This window comes from Mercenaria mercenaria, chromosome 5 (genome assembly GCF_021730395.1).
Source record: "Mercenaria mercenaria strain notata chromosome 5, MADL_Memer_1, whole genome shotgun sequence".
Lineage (NCBI taxonomy): Eukaryota > Metazoa > Mollusca > Bivalvia > Venerida > Veneridae > Mercenaria > Mercenaria mercenaria.
This window is the reverse complement of record NC_069365.1, coordinates 85,801,583-85,821,879: the sequence shown is the minus strand read 5'-3', so window position 1 is coordinate 85,821,879 and position 20,297 is coordinate 85,801,583. Positions and strand designations below refer to the sequence as shown.

General features: G+C 33.9%; 2 protein-coding genes across 2 annotated transcripts; both read right to left on the bottom strand.

The window, feature by feature from the left end:
- Positions 1–5,993: 5,993 nt before the first annotated feature.
- On the bottom strand, positions 5,994–7,937 carry LOC128546107 (uncharacterized). The gene has a single exon (XM_053544744.1). It carries the CDS (start codon positions 7,935–7,937, stop codon positions 5,994–5,996), a length of 1,944 nt encoding a protein of 647 aa, XP_053400719.1.
- Positions 7,938–15,753: 7,816 nt separating this feature from the next.
- LOC123558607 (uncharacterized) lies at positions 15,754–17,877 on the bottom strand. The gene has a single exon (XM_053544743.1). It carries the CDS (start codon positions 17,875–17,877, stop codon positions 15,754–15,756), a length of 2,124 nt encoding a protein of 707 aa, XP_053400718.1.
- Between the last annotated feature and the right edge of the window lie 2,420 nt (positions 17,878–20,297).

Below are 20,297 nucleotides of genomic sequence, written 5' to 3'. Positions count from 1 at the left end.
ATATAATAAAAACGATATTTTGCTAAGTGTGTGCTCGGGTGAAGTAGAAAATTATAAAAATAGCCTAAAACATACCAGAGGACGACGTGTGCAAGCTGGAGGAAATCACACCTTCACGCATGTTTGGGTTTTATTGCATCTTGTATAAGATCGGAGGTATTGAAACCTGGTGACCGACTGCCGTGAACTTACTGATGTAGAAACAAATTTATGACACATAATTTAAGTACCAAGATATTCAGCATTTGACATCTATATTTATTAATAAATTGACCAACTGCATGATATGCAAATTTCTGATATATAAAGTTACATTTGTTATTTGCGCTGCGCATTTGGTAAATCGCGCAGATTAAATTTATCCTGCGCAACGATTGGTAAATCGTTGCGCATATAACCAACGTACAAAAATTTGTTATATGCGCTGCGCGTTTGGTAAATAGCGCAGATTGGTTATTTGCGCTCAACATTTACATTTCAAATGGGAGTTACTAGGTAAAAGGAATATAGCGCTAGTTTTCACAGCTGTATTTCTAAGCATAATTAGCACCAACTAGGCCCCCTATATCTAATTCTAAAATCAAAATATTGATGCACAGAACCTTATTCATTTATCTAAATTTGCCAGTTCAAACCATTATTACACCAAATCAACCATCGATTTGTATTTTTAAGCAGAATAAATATCCTTCGGATAATCCCTTATATGGGTGACCCTCTATTGGCTGAATGGCCACCTCTGCTTGATGACACTTTTTTTCATCAAAGTCAATCTAAATTTCATAATCATATTATTCCTATGAAAGTGTGTGTTTCACTCTTCAAAATGGTACCAAATTTGTGTGGTTTTATCTAAGAAACTGTGAGGTATGCTCAAAATTATTCTACTTCGAAGAATTCAAGAGTGCTAAAATCAAAGTCAGGAAACATGATTGCAAGAGTTATCTACTCATGGAACTCAAACTCATTAGATTAGATCCATCTTCTTTTGTGTAATAATTGCTAAGGGATAAGTTTATATTACTGGATACTAAAACATTGTATACTCTAATATGTTTAAGAGAGATTCATATTTTATTTTCAAGTGATCCGCTATTGGCAGTGATTCTTTATTGGAGAGTTGACTGTACCAATAACCAATAATTCTTACATCTGTATCTAACTTAGTCCAACAAATTTGACGCGATCCTAGGAAATACAGTGCTTTAGGGTTTAGTGGATAGCTAACTAATTTTTCCTGCATTCTAATTCAAAGAAACATAAGTTAGTAGTTTTTTCTGTATATCAGACAGGAAAACAACTATTCTTTTCAAAATATCATAATTTTAACATGTCCAAGACATTGCGGAATGATATAAATTCACTTTACTCGGACTTTTAAAAGAATGTTATGAAAACTTATAGGCCTACAATAATTCAAGTCTAAATCCAAAATTTATTAACCTATCCCCTATACACTAAACTCCGCCTATACCCTAAAGCACCGTATTGAGATATTTTTTTCATATGGGCAATATAGGCTACCCACTCAGATTGCCCCGTCACAAATATATAAAACAATCTGGACGTCGAATTATTTTGACTAACATCTAACTCAATTGGAAGTGTTTAGGTGTGGGTCATTTTATTAATTCTTTATCTTTTAGGGATAAAAAATGATAAATTTTTAAGCTATAGAATTTAGAAACTTTTGGTTTAGCCACGTACAGATGGTTATTCTTAAGTAGAAAACTAATCCATAGTGGGAAAATAGCGTTTTAACATTATTTTAAATATGTTTCTTGTTTGCCTTTTCCAAACACTTTGTCATTACCGTAACCACAGATACAATTTCCTCTAACTAGAACACACTTTAATTTGTCAACATCATTGAAAACATTATTTTGCAAAATAAACGTGTCTCTTAAAAGACTTTGTAAAATGAAAAATATTTCTACACAGATAATGAGAGATCTGCTCGCAATCAGAGTTACGGAACTGACATAACACGGTTAACAGGCGCTATATTTTCACGTTAACATTCCGTTTTAAAGCAAGGTTTCCAAAAACACTTTTTAACAATTTTATAAAACATAAATTGAAGAATTGTTTTCTGTAATGAAATTTCTGTTTTTAATAACAAAATGTCATTTCCGTAACAACCACGTTATGGAAATGACAGTTACGGAAATGACAAATTGTTTACATTTTGTCACATCACTACTTTATTTAGTCTAAATAAGTATTTTAAATTCAAGGTGTGGAACCATGTACGCAAAATCTACAAGTGGGTGTAATGCTCTTAAATCTTTATACAACAATTAAGCTAAAATAAGAGTTACGGTAATGACAAACAAAAAGTATACTCACTAAAAATAAAACATGTTGACCATTAGAATATACATATTCCATTTTATTTTGTAAAAGACAAAGTTCTTAAAATGAAAACAACATAATATTCTTCTATGAAACCCCTTTGAAAGATAATAAATATGATGTTACTTGCAAGTAGCTAATAAATTTATTTCAAGCAAACAAGTCCACTGAAATTAGCTAATAAGTATTGCCTGTCTGCATTAAATCGGTTTATTGAAGTCACGCCCAGTTGAGGGCACATAGGTTTCCTTATCCCTGGTCATGATAAAAGAATTTTTTTATTAGAATTGCAATAAAAAATTAAAATAAACAACTGATATTTGTCACATATGTATTACTAAAGGTAACTAACATGCTTTATATTCATTTTTGTCATCTAAAGTAGAAAAAACAATAGGGGAACAGGAGTTCCTAAAAAAAAAATTGAATGACCCGGGTACGGATCCGTACCTCTAGACAAGCCAGTTAGGGGTTTTCTAGGGGTACGAACCTCCTTTTTCTAAAGATTTAGGGTCATTTACATCTTAAGTTTTGTTGAAAATGAAATTACAAATAAGACTTAACCAGTGTTCACTTAAAACTTGGATCTAAATGGTTTACAGATACCTATTTCACAAAAAAATGAACCGTTTTGATTTCTAGTGAATTCATATATACTCTTTTTGTTTTAGTAATTCTAAAGTCTTTTAAAGAAACTAATTAATTGAGGAGTTATAAAACGTACGCGCGTGCGCCAGTGCGTGTGTCCAGCTACGCGCCTGAATTATGGTGGCTGAGACTTACCCTAAGCCCTTTTTACACAAGGGAAACAATCTGTTTATATAATGAATACCGTTTGTTAATCCTAATCCTGTCCATGTATATGAGTGCAATGGAAAAGTAACCTATCTATGTTAAATGCTATGCAGGATAAGACAGGCATGCATCTAACAGTCCTGAAATTGATTTCTTTGATTTTCTCATATTTCTAGATATTTTTCTCATAGGCCTAGATCTACTTTGACGCATATAATATGGGTAGTATAGATTGTTCCCTTTCCAGCAGTAGCCTTTTCTGTGGGTTTTGACTTTTTCAAAAAAATCGCCTGTTTGTTGACAAATTTCACCATAGAACCACAGAAAACGTCACACTTTCCCCAGAGTATTAATTACTGATTTGATCTTTACATTGTTTTCTATTCAGATTGCTAATCCTTGTGGCAATTATGCATGCTTTCCTGCCTAGAGGTAAAAAGTGCATAGTTTGCATGAGGAACTAGGTTAACCTACCATAAAGTCTTAGCGGAGTTGTCTCTATTTTTTTTCCAAATATTTTACCCGGGGATCTTTTTTATTAGCTCAAATAACTTTTTTTTCCCAGAAAATGATATTTTGATATTTTTTTTCAGTCTTTGTAGTTTGTATTTTTAGTTCCACTGCCTACAATAGGACGTTGAATGCGTTGAGTGGTATTTCAACCGATACACCTGAAGAATCAACATTTCACGCATAGACTGGTCATGACTTGAACAATTTTGTTAGAGGTCCACTATAGGGCAATACTACATGCCAAATACTAAGCTCTGAGCATTGTGGTTGAAGACAAGAAGATTTTTAAAGGTTTTCACTATACAACTCTATGTAAAACTAAGTTTGCCCCAGGGTGGGGCCAATTTCAACCCTAACCCTAACCATAGTGCGCAGTGATTTCGAATGTGAATATAAAGTACATAATTATTCTAGAATCCGTTGCTGCTTGTTTTTCTTGTTTAAACAGTAGTCCTCAGTTGCCCACACACTCACACGATACCAAGATTATAAAAAAATAAACATCACCAGGGACTATTTTTACACGTTCAGAATATTTGTGTGATGCAGTCACATAGAAATAGAAGAAAAACTCAAACGACACGAGGTTGAAACTTGGTAGTTGATTTAGAGCTATAACCAGTTGCTAAAGCACTGGCTAAAAAGAAGCCATCCCGATAGACCAAATGAGTAAGGCCAATCGTCTATTAGGCGTCTCTAGTTACCTCCCCTGACGGACTATCAAAAGTTAATTGGACTAGTACTGTATGTACTAAACAATGCACATGTCTTCACAAAAGAGTAAAATGTACTAGCCTACATTTTGATAAACAATCATCTTTCATAGTAGTTTAGATATCTCAAGTCACGGAACACAGAAAGATATACACGCTTAGACTGAGTCTGAGTAATGAAAAGTGCAACACCCCTCATGCTCACTAGCACCGGCTTCAGCGGAACTCTATTACAAAGACATTGAATGGATTCCATGATCCAAAAGGACCAGAAAATATAACAACACTGAATCCAAATGCGTGGAGACTTTTTGAACTTGCAGCCGCCACACGGCTACTTGTTTGAACAATTATGAATGATACATGCATTCCAGTGGTAAATTGTATCGTTTTGTTTTGTTCGCACTATGTATATGATACTACGCGTACATATACTCGTACGTGCTCATTTAAGTCCCAAACCATATATGATTTATTGCATTCTATGTTCATATAGTAATGCCGCTACAAATGGCCATAAAAGCTGAAGGCCGTACAGCCTGAGAGTACAGTATATAAATAATATATACGTGGGAAATATGAAATGAACAACAGAAATGTGCCAGAGCCAGCATGTTTGTTTTATACAATGGTGCTAATAAATTCCTCTGCTTTAGGCTATACGATCTGGTTTATTTGTTTACGTTGTATTCTACAGTTTAATACAGTGTCAACACAAAACAATCCTGATATAATGCACACACTACATATAAATTTAACAAGTATTAGTCTAAGTTTAATTACACAGCCATTTTATTTCCTGCATATATTATAATCTTCTCAATTCAAATTTTAACAGTACTTTGATCTACAATGCCTTGATCCCACGTGGCGCTTGCTTTCGACCTGGCAAAATTCGCGGGAGCGAATGCTTGCAGAAAAAGGTACTGCTTTAATTATAAACATGCCAATTGTTTGCTAAATCAGCCGAAAATGTCTATGCTTTTAGACAAATAAAGCTGAAACTCGTATGAAACGGTGAAACATTTTACACATGGAATGTCGAGAGGCCATCATTACGTCATTTCTAACGTAATATTTGACGTCAACCGTTGAGTATTTTTCTGTATCCGATAGGAGTTGAATACATGGATTAGTATTCATTAATTAGTGAAATACAGACAGCATTTCAGACAGAAAATTCGTAGGTACATAATAAAATCCTGTATCCATCAGCGAGGATTAACGAAATCGAAAGCAAATAATATTACTGACAATAGTATAATATAGACATGCGCACAAAACACTTCCAGGATTCATCATTCATCCATTCAACTTGTTCATAGAATCAGCAACTGTAGCACTTAACATACATGTATATAGAAAATTCTAACACGATTACGCACGTATGCACATTTTAAAAACAAATTTATACATATCAATTCTTCAAGGGATCAAGATAAATATATCACCATGAAACACAGATTAAATTTATATAACGTAAAAAGAAATTAACTCGATTAAGAGTACAACGTTAAAATCGTTTCTAGAACCACTTTGCAATTTATGCCACATGACTGACAAACGTTAGCAGTTACTGAGTATTAGGCCTACATTATTTTATGCATTTTTAGTTTTTCATTCTAATGCAATAACGTAGATGAAGTCATCGTTTTCACCACCCACGATCAAGCGTCTTCTTTCGTCATCAACACACAGAGACTGGGGAGATCCGGGTACCGATAGGAACACTCTGTTTTTCATGTGGTTTGAACCTGATATCTGATGGATGTTTTTGGAACCCTTTCCACAAACATAAATGTTTCCCTCTTTGTCCACAGCAATGTCAGTTATATCATCTATAATATTATCTTTAGAACTCTTATAGCACCACTTTTCTTTAATTGTGTCTGAATTTGTCTGATCCACCTCAAAACAGTGGAACTTCTCATTTTCCGAAATCAGAAGGACGTTTTGAACTTTTGGCATCACGCGAATTCGACCAGGGTTTTCCAAAATCATCTTAAGTGTTAACTGCTTAATGATTTCCCCATTATGCACGCTTCGTACCTGTATCTTGACAGTATCCCTGTCACTATTTTTTGGTGTGTTTCTCTTTTCATCGGAAAACAATATAATAACGTGACTGTCATTTTCATTAGATTTTTCAATACTGATTGGATACAATTTGGAAGGGAACCCTCCATCATTACACACTGTATCATCTCCAACTTTAAATCTATTAATCATCTTCTTGCCATCAAATATGACAGCCAAGTGATATTTTGAAGTTTGACACAAATCTATTGGCTTTCCATCCAGTTTAAATTCCATCTTTACAGACATATCCAGATTAAGTATTTTAATAGATTTGTTGTTATAGTCTGTCACAACAATTCGCCCATCTGACAAAACCAATATATTTGTTAGAGAACATCTAAATCCAGCGGTGGTTTGATGTAAATCATGCATCGTTCTCGTTCTGCTGACCGAGCTTTGCATTAATGGTCCTGTGTGCAAAGCTTTTCCAGTGTTTGATGGTGTCTCATCAATAACTTCGCTTGAAGTTTCTAATGATATTTGCTTACTGGGATTTTCGTATTGATGGTCATCATTTTTCTGAGCATCTTTTTTCTCGCCCCTTAAAACATATACATTTCCAGTTCTTAATACATCTGTGAAACCTTGGTTTCTTTCGAATTCCAGACGAACAGTTGCCTTTGCCTCTTGCTTTTTGGTTTCATCCTTGAAGTCTTCAGCCTTCTTTTTTACTAATTCGGAAATCACGTTCTGCTCGACTGCGCTACCATAATTCATAGCGACATCAAGTAGCTTTTTATACTTGATTTCTTGATATTCTATTTTCTTACAATGATCTACTTCTTCTTTTATTGCATCAATTTCTGTTGTTACAATGGTTTCCGTTTCCATTTTAGACTTTTCATCAAGCTTCAGCAAATGCTCTTGTAAACTTTTAATGAATTCTGATCGTTCTTCTGCAATGTAGGCATTGTCAAGATGTATGTTTTTGATATTGTCTTCTTTTGCAATTCGTACTGAAATAGTCATATCATGAACAGTTTGTAATAAAGCTGACAATGAGGTTTCGGTATCTCTGTCAGTGGAAGAATTTTGCACATTTGAGACTTCTACTACTTCATCACATTTCCTATGATTAACTGCAAGACATTTTGTGCAAATGAATTTCTCATGTTTTTGACATTTATACGAAACTTCAATATCGTTATGTTCAGTGCATGTCATCATAGACTTCATCATTTTGAAAATGCCGGGGTCTTTTGGCATTTCGTTCTCATCTAACACTTTATGGCTTCTTGTTACCTTACTCCTCCTATGGTCGCGGGCGCAACCTTTGCACAAATACTCAATGCAAACTACACAAAACGAAACAGCATCTTCTTCAATTTCATCAAACAAACACGGTTCACATTTACCGTTATTGTACTTTTCTTCGACCGTCTCTTCCCTTTTGTTTCCCTTATCGCATATGCCGTTATTATCAGTGCAGTCCGGTCTTTGGTTGCTGCTCTCTCCTTTGGAGAGACTCTCTCTTGACTCCATGGCTTAATTCCACTTATTCAAGAGACAATTCTTTAACTGTACCTTGCAAACATTTAAAATTTCACAAGCTTTGTAATTCGTAAAAACAGACGTTTAAGTATCTCTAAAACATGATGATTTATGATCTAAAATACATTTCTGTTTTGGTAAAACGCTTTTGAAAGTTTTATATATGCTGGTAATCTAAAATTAAACAATAGGTAATCGGCCATGTTTATACGCCCATATCCATATCTTATCATTCACATGACATAATAAAATAGAAATTATCAGTCAAAATAAAAAAAATATCAAACTATTAAGTCACTCAATGATAATAGATACAAATAAACACGTCATTTTTTTAAGATAACACCAATCATTTAAAATTAAAAATAACTACATTGTGAGCCATGTTTTAACCAAGAAGATATTTTGTCAATCATATTTGAACAGTTACTTCATTTAGAATAAACAAGTTTATGTGTACTATGAATTAGGTTTAAACAGTACAAACTATATACATGTATAGATAAACACAGTATAAAGATGTACTAAAAGTACCGCACAATATTATGAGCAATAAGTAAATAAACAAATAGTAGGGCCTAGCATTCTCATTTAAAACACAAAATCTGAATATAAGAATTTTAATCAATAGCTGGCTTGTTGGCTCGTGGGGGATGAGTGGATGGAATTGTGATCATTTTGTAGTAATATTTTTGACGGCACGAATCATGCACCAGTCCAAAGATATTTTTAGTTTGCATTACATGCTTTACGTTAGTTTGTTCTTCTACGGTTTCTTATTCATTGTGTTGTTCTCATTTTCGTATAAAGTCGGCCGCAGTATCTTTAATCTATCAATATCGAAATTAAGGCAGGGCAATGCTTTTTAAAGTGAAGTATAAGATTGTCATAAACTTTATAAAACCATCCCGCTCTGCTTTAGAATACCACAGGTTAGCTACAAAAACATTACACCATTATCATATTATTTAAGCGAAGTGTATTTAAACATAATTACGTGTTAGTAATGACATATTTCAAAAATATACGGATCCGGGAATCGAACTCACGACGAAAGCGCATTACCGCTTGGCCAACGAGAATTTAGTATTTACATTGGAAACGTTGCATATAGACTTAAACTTTTGTTATTCTTTTGTTTGTTTACATTTCAAAACGCCATAATACTGTGCGATTTTTTATACCACTAAGAATACTGACTTTTTTAACAATTAACTATCACTGCATGGCTTTTGATTATGAATGTGGTTCTATATGCAAACTTAATCTATTGAAATAAATTTAATGCGGATTTTATATCTTTGAAGAAAATATCTCCAGATAAAATATTTTAGTGAAAGATGGCCATCGGGTATCTTTAATTTGACATCCATAGAATACAAATTCGTAGACATTGTTAATTGCGCTGATTTCCTAGTAAAAGCTACGGTACCAGAATTAGTATAACAAGAAATATGTTTTAAAAGATGGTCGGCGTAATAAGAAGCACGGGAAGGTGTTTTAATCTCAAGAGTTTTGTTGTGAGATGTATAAAGACATCTGTCGCCTTACGCACAATCTTCAACTATTTCCCACGAATTTGCCATTGTGCTGTAAATCGGTAGAAAAATGCTTAGGGAATAGTTTGCCATATGTTCAAGATCTGAACTGTTGAAATAAAGGTATTTAATGATTTTAACAACGAAAAGTTCTGTAACAACAAATTCTTTATCAAACATGCATTGACAAGTTATTGTATCATTTCATTTTGATAAATGTGTATTGTTATAGTCTGTTTCAAGAGTAAATAAAAAAAATAGTCTAGCCCCACAGAAAAAAATGTCCTTTTTTAGAAATACAAATGTATACGCTTAATCTACCTGCAGGGGCGTAGCGTGATGAGTTTAGATGTTACTCAAGGCAAGAGTGTGGCGGAGAGAAATCCCCTCCTCCGGCTGGGCCCGGGGAGCCTCCCCCGTAAAAACTTTAGAGCAAACCTAGAGAAAGGGTGGCTTCTGGTGACTTTTCTCACCCAAACTATGCTTCCTCAGTTTTGAACAAAATATTCAAAAACGACTCGGAATGTAAAGAAAGGTCTATATAAGTTGATGAGCGATACAAATCGGGGTCGGTGAGAGGGGTGGAGGCAGGCATTTTGGAAGGACTTGAACTAGGCTGTTTATTTATTCAGGACGAAATTTGTTATTCACAAATTAAGCAACATGAGCTCTTTTTCCAAACTTATTTGTTGTATATAAAATTTGCTATCACTATACATTTTACAATGGAAAGACAAAAGTGTATAACACTGCAGCAATAATATCAATGACGGCCCTTTCCGCGAGATTGCACGCGTAATCTGACGTCCTTCACCAAAAAACATTAATAAAATGGCCTCGTTCGAAACATTCTTTCAAAATTGGACTCCAAAACATTCAAAAAGAACATTTAATTATAGCTTTAACTAATTTTTCTGACGACAAAGATCACAATTGGATGATACGACTGTATAAATTATCCCTGGAGTTAAACATATTTTAAATAAAAACCAGGAACTGTATTTTTATCGGAAGGCGAATTATAGTTGAACGTGGGTGGGTCTTTTCTTACTGTGACTAAAAGATCGATATCTTGACATTTATTTTGATTTTCTGATACTCCTGGAAAGCAAATCAGATATTTTTGTAGCAAGCTGTCGTAAAACTGAATGGTATTTTTGTGCGTTTATATGGGCATGAACCACAATGGAATGCTTCTTGCCAATCAATCAAAAGAATCGCTAGCGCGATTCATGAATTTGCAAGAAGTCCCTGAAAATAGCATTCAATTCTTAAATAAAGTAGGCCTACACATGTGTGCATACGTGTTACAACGGAATATATGCTAATCACCTTGCAATAAATACTCTAAACTGTCTAGGAACTGATTAGACTGCTGAGGACAAACATTGACTTTTGCACAATTTCAAAATAGAAAAAAATGATGAGGCTATTTCAGTAGATTCTTATTTTATTCTTCAAGCACAAATATTTAATTTTTCTAATGTCGTCTGCACATTTCCTTTATCATCGTTTCATGAACTTAGATTTTATATTTCAGCCTAAACATCTGTCACAAGACCTTTGTCTCTGTATCATTAATTACTTGATTTCCAAGGATGTAGAGATACATTTCACGGAAAAATCAATGTTCATGGCAAGGACGATTGTTAGCCTATATTAAAATGCAACATGCAACATGCCACTTGCAAACATTGTAAACATGCAACAGATGGCTAAAATAACCTTGGTCTAGAAATCAATATAATGCTTACAACATTATTCTTTTACTGCAATATTTAAAAGAGAATTTACCGTAAATGCTGGTTATGAGCATTTATTACATGTATATGTGTATTGAAGAAATCGAGGTATTACCGTAATATTCATAAGGTAGAAATTAATGAATTGATAGTTTATATGACTGATGTTGAGTGTTATACTATGGCAATGCGGATAACAAAGCCTAAATGTTAATTTATGAGTTTGTTCTTTTTGCTCCCATTGATTCTCTTTGATTATGGGATAGATAATTTATTTTGGTTTGAGCGTAGCGAAATAGGAAATAATTAACAAATAATCAAGGCCTTCGAGTGGTTTATCGTCTAATTTACCAAGGTTCAGAGTTCAGATGCATAGGAATTGAACCACGAGGGCGTTAGCCCGAGTGTTTAAATACTGAAGCATCTGAACCGTGGTAAATTAGACAATAAATCACAACATTTCCTTCTTTGTTTGACTGGAAATCAAATCGAGCCATGTTAGAATACTTGGGAAGTCATAATTGTTACAGACACAGTTGTTTATCCTTCTACATTTTACTAGTGATGGACAATTGCCATTAAGCAAATTGTTCTTATAGCAGTTATAGTATATATGCATCTGAAATCATATGTGTATTTAGAATTTGAAATATATTTAGATTTAAATAAGTATTTACAATAACAAGTGCAAGTGGAGCAAGAAAAAACAAAATTTAGAAATTTTGATAGAAATTTTGATAAAGAGCAACAGCGGTCTGCCGTCACAAAAAAATATAACAAAGTCAAGGACCAAGACAACAGCATACTTATATGCTATGACATTGTCCCTACCACCATACCTCCATACCTACTCCTGATCAGTTTTTTATTGCTTCTATGGAGTTTTTAGCCTTTTTATTTTTTATTTTTGCATCTTAAATGATACTCAGCTGAGTAACCGAGTATGCCACGCTACGCGCATGACTTGCAAGAGATATGTAAAGATTTAAACCACTAGTTTTCTAAATATGATTCACACAATTAGGCAAGTTGGGAATTATTGAATATCTAAAAAGTATGTATCCAAGAATCGCTAGACTAAGTACAAGAATGCATATTTCAAGTCTGATTTTACCGACCGAACAGTCTAGTTATTACTCTTTCTTATCAATCTAGTTAACAGCTGTTGTTTGATGCAGATCACGCATGTTTCTAGTTCTGCTGACCTAACTGCTTACATATACTACCATACAAAAGGTATTTATTTAATTGTTGGAGAACCTTTCTTTAGAGGCTACCGAGTCCGAAAATATGCAGTTTGCATTGACTATAGGAATGTTTTCAGTTTGTCTTTATTTTAGGCATGTACAGCTTTTGCAAAATGTCATGCATGCTGAATGTCGCGAAGGGGGAACAATGTCTATGTCATGTTTGAATAACCCTCACCACTATCTAAGCAGTCAGCTACACGAAAATTGTTATACTTGTACTTATAAGTATAGTAATACTTTGTAATTTTGACACTTCTACTTTCACGTCCAGTTTATAACCTTAACAGCTTTTTAAAATGTACATCTTTCAAATCATTTACAACATATACAACATCCGGACTATCCGTAGAACTATGTTAGATACTCAACAAGTCGAAAGATTTCCTGCGGCCAGAAGTTATACAGATCAGAAATTCTTATGGATGTATGTGTGACCACTCAGCCTAAAAGTAACTTATGAGTGAATAACATGCTTGATTTTTTTAAAATTATAGGCCTACCATTACGCTTTAATGTAGGAAATATTACTCCATTCTACATGATATACAAGTAGATCTGCCGTTAGAACTACGCAAAAGTAATTTACTTGACACATTCAAAAAAAATCTTAAGACACTGTATTTCAGAGATTTCGCGGCATTGTTTTAAATTTTTTTGATAACTGTTTATCATGTGATAGTTCTTAATTTTTTGTAAAAGGTTTTACATTTCAGCATTTATATTTCCAAGGTTTGTTTAATTAAACGCACTTGTTGGTAAGTCTCTATGGGTAGGGTAGTATGTAGTATTTTTATCTTAAATAGTATATGATGGCACCATTAACCGGGGGGTTTGAACCTCTATATGCAGCTCGTCTGGGCGTACCATGTGATGCTTTAAGCACTGGTATTCGCAATAGGGGTAAAATGACATCAAGGGGAGGGGTGCGGTCATGACTGTTTGTTACAAATAAGGCTGTTATTATTGTCATTATTAATATTGTTATAATAATAATAATTATTATTATGTACAACGCCATTGACTATATCATTGTATAAAAATAGGCGTTTAATCAAATTATTCAGTTTCAGTTTCAGATCTATGAAATATGTATTTCTTAATTCTGAAAGTTATTGTTTGAGCAAAAATAGCTACTAGTATATTTCCCTTTCATGTATAACTTTTAGCTTTTAGCTCAACTAGTCACATTCCTTGACTTTTAAAATACTTTACTAGAGCTATCACAATTGCGATTCATGCCTTCACCTGCACTTCGTTGACATATAGAGCAAGACAACACAGGACCATAATCCAGGAAATTTAAGAGCAATTTAAAAGAAATCCCTTATGCACAACTAGGTATCAATATTGATCATTGCTGAAAGTTTGAATAAATTATATAAAATAATGAATGAGGAATTCAGGTCACAAACATTTCTCTATATATCATATCGAGTGCCAGCTATATTGCAAAAACGGCGTTCCATAAATGCAATAAGCCAATCGCATATCGGTAAAATGTCACGTGAAATCACCCAGTTCCCGTGTGCTACATTACTTGTTGTATTCCAATACTGATAGAAGTTTGAAGTTACAAAGTAGACTATGTACAACATAAGTTCAAAACGCACTAATCTCTTCCAAAGTTTTCTCTTTTTCTAGCATATATAATAATTTGCAACGGTATATGTTTTGGTAAGTTTTGAATTGAAGTTCTTCATAAATCTAAGAGATTCCATTTAACGGTATACTAAACCCAAACTTCGAATTTGAAAACACATGCAATAGGTTTAAAATACTACACACTTAATGCATACATTGTATAGCTAAACACAGTACCACTAAAACAAATGTAGGTCTACACATTTTATTCGTTAAATACATTTGATGAGGATTTGAATTTAAAGGCACTGGCCTCCAGACCATTCGACAACAAAACAAAAGAAGATTTTCTTTAGATATCTGGAAACTAGTGGCATATTTCTTAAGAATGCTTTGAAACTTAATTACTGACAGACTATATGTTAAGGAAACACATGATAACTAGTTGTTTTTACTACTTTTTTTACGATGAAAATTGAAAAGCGTTTGTAACGCTTTACTCGAGGTAAACTGCCTCGATTATAAATATCTATATTTAATGCGCACAGAACACTAAATACCCCATAGCGCTATTGGTAACGACAGCGGAAAGCCTTTTATTGCCGCGGCGGTCCGGGTTTGATTCCCGACGCGATCATCTTATTTTCTTCGTTTAGCGTTTTTAAAATAGCTTAGAAACAAAAGCTCATATTCTAATGTTCATATTATGACCAAACTTTAATTTGAAAGAAAGATATTTTTAGCCAAAATCTGGAGGTCAGTGCCTTTAACATTGGAGATATAATGTTTTAGCGAAGTAATGGCATTGGATATCTTCAAGATGCTTCAAAATACGCAAGGGTACAAACACCATTTCATGTAGCTAACGAATTCGGGTATGCTGATTATTTGTCAAAGGGATAACAGTAATAAATGTTTTAAGGTTGAAACATATTTAAACGTAAAAGTATTATAATTCATTTTCATTATAACATTTTAAACGCCAATTGCAGTTTCATGATTTAACGTTTCATAAAGGTGTTAAAATTACTTTACTGAGCAAAAGGAATGTATTTTTTTTTTGTTTACCTCGTTGTGTCAGGAGATATGATTATAAGGTTAAATTATGCAATATCCCACCACAATTGTGATTGTCAACAGGTTCTATTTTGGTCATTAATAGAAGTATATTAGACACATATACTATCTATTTTGTTTCTAGCAAATGATTATTTGTGTTTCCTCATCAATTTTGTTGTAAAATTCATTGACAAAAATCGATACCAACATTTTACTCACTCTTATAATAAGTACATAAACATTTTATGACATTGATCTATAATACATGAAAAAAAAAGCCAGTGACATATGTATACATATATAGTTAAATATTTGTGTTTTCTGATTGGAATTTGGATTTGAAGACTGTTAAGTTTGTGCGTAATTTTTGTTTTGGTCTTTACTGCAAAATTGATATTTCTGTCTTCATATAATATTTCAGTAGTTGCAGTCATTTAGTAGCAATTTTATGGGTGTGTAGTTTCTGAGATTTGAACAAATGGTTTGCAATGAAACTGTTAGTAATTCCCTCATGTAACATTCACTCATCTAACTGTCACATGATAGATAAACTACTTATTACATTAGACTAATAAAATAATTTTCTTTTTTTTAGTAACCCTTTCATGTTCAGTAAATCTTTGTGTATTATAAATTTTCACTGTAAAGTAGCCACATATAGGAAGTCGTCGTTCTCGCAGCCCACGATTACACGTCTTCTTCCGTCATCGACACAGATAGACAGTGGGGTTCCTGGTACCGATAGGAGTACTCTGTTGTTCATAAAGTTGGAGCCTGATATCTGATGGATATTTTTCGAACCTTTCATACAAACGTATATATTTCCTTCCTTATCCGTATCAATATCAGTTATTTCATCTATAACACCGTATTTATCTGAGCTCATGTAGCACCAGTTTTCTTTAAGAGTGTTTGTTTTTGCCAGATCTGTCTCGAAACAACGCAGCTTCTCGTTTTCTGAAATTAGGAACGCGTATTGAACTTTTGGCAACGCATAAATACGACCAGTCTTTCCTATATACAGTTCAGGCGATGAATTGATTTCAAAATTGAAAGCAGTAAACCGCTTAATAATAGCATTTTCTAAACTACGTATCTGCACCTCAATAGTATTGTCATAACTGTTTAATTGTGTGTTTTTCTCTGTGTCAGAAAACAAAATAACAACGTGATCAGTTGTTGCTTGGGATTTCGTAATACTAATTGGATAGAGTTTCGTAGCGAATCCCCCATCGTCATAAACAGTCTTCTCGCTGACTGTATATTTACGAACCTTTTTTATACCATCAAATAAAAGAGCAAAGTAATTTTTAGAAGTTTCACACATGTCTATTGGTTTTCCATCCAGTATATACTCCTTCTTGACAGAAAAATCCAACCCGAGGAGTTTAATACTTTTGTTGTTGTGATCTGCTACAACCACTCGCCCATCCGACAAAACCACCATACTAGTTATAGAACATTTCATAATGGCGCTACTGGTGGTTTGATGAAGATAATGCATGGTCCTTGTTCTACTAACTGCACTTTGCAATAATGGACCTTTGTGCAAACTTTCTCCAGTGGTCGATGATTTCTCATTTATAACGTCACTCGAATTTTCCAATAACATTTGCTTTCTGGGATTTTCATCTTGACAGCTATCTCTTTTGTCGCCCCTTAACACATACACATTTCCAATTGTTGCTATATCTGTAAAACTTTGGCTCCTTTCGAATTTTAGATGAACAGCTGCCTTTGCTTTGTGCTTTTTAGTTTCAGTTTTAAAGTTTTCAGCTTCTTGTTTTACTAATTCAGAAATCACGTTAAGTTCAACGTTGCTACCATAATTCAATGCGACATCAAGTAGCTCTGTATACTTAACTTCTTGGTTTTCTATTTCCTTGCATTTATCTACCTCTTCTTCTAATGCATTAAGTTCTTTTGTTAAAATGTTTTCCGTTTGTGTTTTAGAACATTCACAAAGCTTAACCAAATGCTTTTGTAGACTTTTGACGAATTCTGATCGTTCTTCTTCAACAGAAATATGGTCTAGATGTAGTTTGTCGATATTTTCTTCCTTTCCAATCCGTACTGAAACAGTGACGTCATGGACTTTTTTCAACGTCACTAACAATGAAGAATCGGTTTCACTGCCTACAAGAGATCTATTTACCTTTGAAGCCTCTGTTACTTCCTCACACTTCCTATGACTGACGACTAAACATTTATTGCAAATAAACTTCTCATGTTTTCCACATTTAAAGGCAATTTCCATTTCAGGATGATCGGAACAGCACGCCAATGACTTCATCATTTTGAAAACTGCTGGATCCTTTGGTATTTCATCATCAAATAATACTGTGTGGTTCCTTGTTGCTTTGCTCCTTCTATGGTCGCGAGCACAGCCTTTGCACAGATACTCGACACAAATCACACAGAACGCGTTTGCATTTTCTTCAATATCATCAAACAAACACGGATCGCATTTTCGTTTTTTATCATTTTTCCCATTAATCCCTCCACTAAAACCTTCTTCTTCCTTGGCCATATCAACAGTTGTATTCTCACACGTAGCTTTTGTTTCAAAATTCTCTATGATATCATGTAGCCGTTCTTTATTGTTCTCTCCTTTAACGTTTTCATTTTCACTTCTATTCTTTTTAGACTTTAAGTCTAGTTCAGGATTTGAATCAAACGAGACATCTTCCTTTAGAGCAATGTTCGCAACGTCTCTTTCTTGCATAAGATCTTGGTCGATATCCCTTTCTATATTATCCATGTCTTGAGTGTAATGCCTTTGTCCTTATCCGATGGTGAAATGACATTTCTTTCAAATAAAGCAGTATATAGATCTATCAAAGTACAAAACCTAGGCACAGATAAACACATTGCTACGAAAGCCAAATCGTGTCAAGTGAATAATATTTATTGAACCTATTATCTTGTAATTATGAGATATCCCAACTGTCTTGTAGCTACTAGAAAAGTTAATATTAGAAAATGTCTTATAAGAACGAGGAATATCTCGAAATAACGACAAAGGTCTCGTAAATTACGAGAAAATATATCGTAATTACAAGATCATCATCTCGTACTAACGAGAAAAGATCTCGTACTTAAGACAAAATGTAGATGTCCGCTATTGTTTTGGGTCATTAAGTCGAGGTTACAGGGGCCTGACTTTGAAAACGGTTTCTGATCAATAACTTGAGAACCATTTGACATACAACCTTCAAATTACAATACAATATTGATCTTGGTTAGAGGACGACTTTATTAATTTTGGGGCCAAAAGGTAAAGGTCACAGGGGCATGCAATTTGAAAATGATTTCCCATTAATAACTGGAGAATCTATTCAATCTATTGATCTTCAAACTTCATAGAAGTATTGGTCTTGGTCACTAAATGACTACTACTGATTTTTGATTCAATTGGCCGAAGGTCGAGGTCACAGTGGCCTTGACATTGAAACTAGTTCCCACTCAATAACGTCAGAACCATTTCACGCAGAACCTTCAAACTTAATAGGAGTTTTGGTCTTGGGCAGTAGAAACCACATTTATTTTGTTGTGGTCAATAGGTCAAATGCCAAGATCACAGGTGCCTGAGCTTAGAAAACAAAATGAAAACCACCAAACTACATAGGGTAAATAGGCTAGGGAGTAGATAACCCTTATTGATTTTGGGGGCAACAGGTTAAAGGTCCAAGTCACCTGAGCCTGAACTTTGAAAACAACTTAAGTTTAATAACCATTCACCCTTCAGACTGTGTATGGACATTGGCTTTGGTCCGTAGTTTATACTTATAATTGAAGGTCAAGGTCAGAGAGTTTTGAATGTTTTCGTAATTACGAGCTAAAAGCTTCATTTGACACGAATCGGCTTCCGTACACCACGGTGTAGAATACAACGCTTGTGTAATTTAAGATTAATTTCCTCTCTATAACGGTCTTGTGTAAAAAAAATAGCTTTTCACGACATTCAGATAATAGAATGCATATGTTAACACTCGGTGGTAGGCCAGATATGTTTGAGATAATGCTTGAATAAAAAGGGACGATACGAAATCTTTTCACTACGATGTTTAAGAAACACAATGAAACCTACGAAAATAACTTTTATTCATGCTGGTAGGTTACAAAATGTACGCTTTCAAGCTCTTCTATAAAAAAATTTTGTTCCGCACAGACATAAAAAAAGGCTGAATTATGGTGTGTTAACTTGTACATTTATAATGGCTAATCGTGCAATTGAACTTAAAGAGTTCTACAGAAGATATTGTAAATGTAAAAAATATACACATGGGATTTTATTTACTGTATTTGCAACCTCGACAAGAGTTAACAACGAGAACCCTTTTTTAAATCCACAATACATGCATATTTTTAAGATGATAGTAAATCCCTAGTCGTGATGTTGTGACCGTATTTGTATGTAAGAACAAACAAGTTTAGGTTATTTTAGGTACAATTGTAGTCTTTACACGAGTTGAAACGGTATTATGTTTCAAATGTAATTACTCGGTCATAAAATCTGTATTTTGATTAATACACGAGTACAACGGATTTGAAATGAAACGAATCCACAATAATGCTAAATTAGCAACACAAAGTAGTCTAGTAACGTGTGCTCAAAGAAGAGCAAATGAAAATCCAAAAAGTAATTAAGAGTCTTTTTAAAAATACGTTCAATCGAGACAAGGTCTGCATCTTATCAGCACATTGTATGTGTCTTCACAACAAATAATCTTATAATATGTATAGTTAGGTAACATTCTACAAATAGACGAATTCTAAGATGACATAATGGGGTTATTATAACAGTAGCTCGAGCTGGGATGCTGTATTCGGCTCGAGTTGATTTTTGCCAGATTGGATCTCACGAGGCGCGCAAGTGCCGAGTGTGATCCATCCTTGCAAAATCCACGAGAGCCGAATACAAAATCCCAGATCTAGCTACTGTTATAAAAACCCTTTTCTTATTTACCTCTACCTTTTTGTTTGTTGTTTTGTTATTAATAGAACGAAATCTTCAATGTTTATCGATATTAAAATGGAACTAAGTGAAATTTTTATGTGCGCTATTTATATAACTGTGTCAGGCCATGCATATTAATGAAAGTAGTCCGGCAGCATACAATACGGAAATACAATACGGAATTTAAAAGGTAAAATACGGATTTTTTGTCTGCCTGTTCA

What these genes read in the sequence shown, in the direction of transcription:
- LOC128546107 (XM_053544744.1), bottom strand. Translation starts at nt 7,937, where the DNA reads ATGGAGTCAAGAGAGAGTCTCTCCAAAGGAGAGAGCAGCAACCAAAGA.
- LOC123558607 (XM_053544743.1), bottom strand. Translation starts at nt 17,877, where the DNA reads ATGGATAATATAGAAAGGGATATCGACCAAGATCTTATGCAAGAAAGA.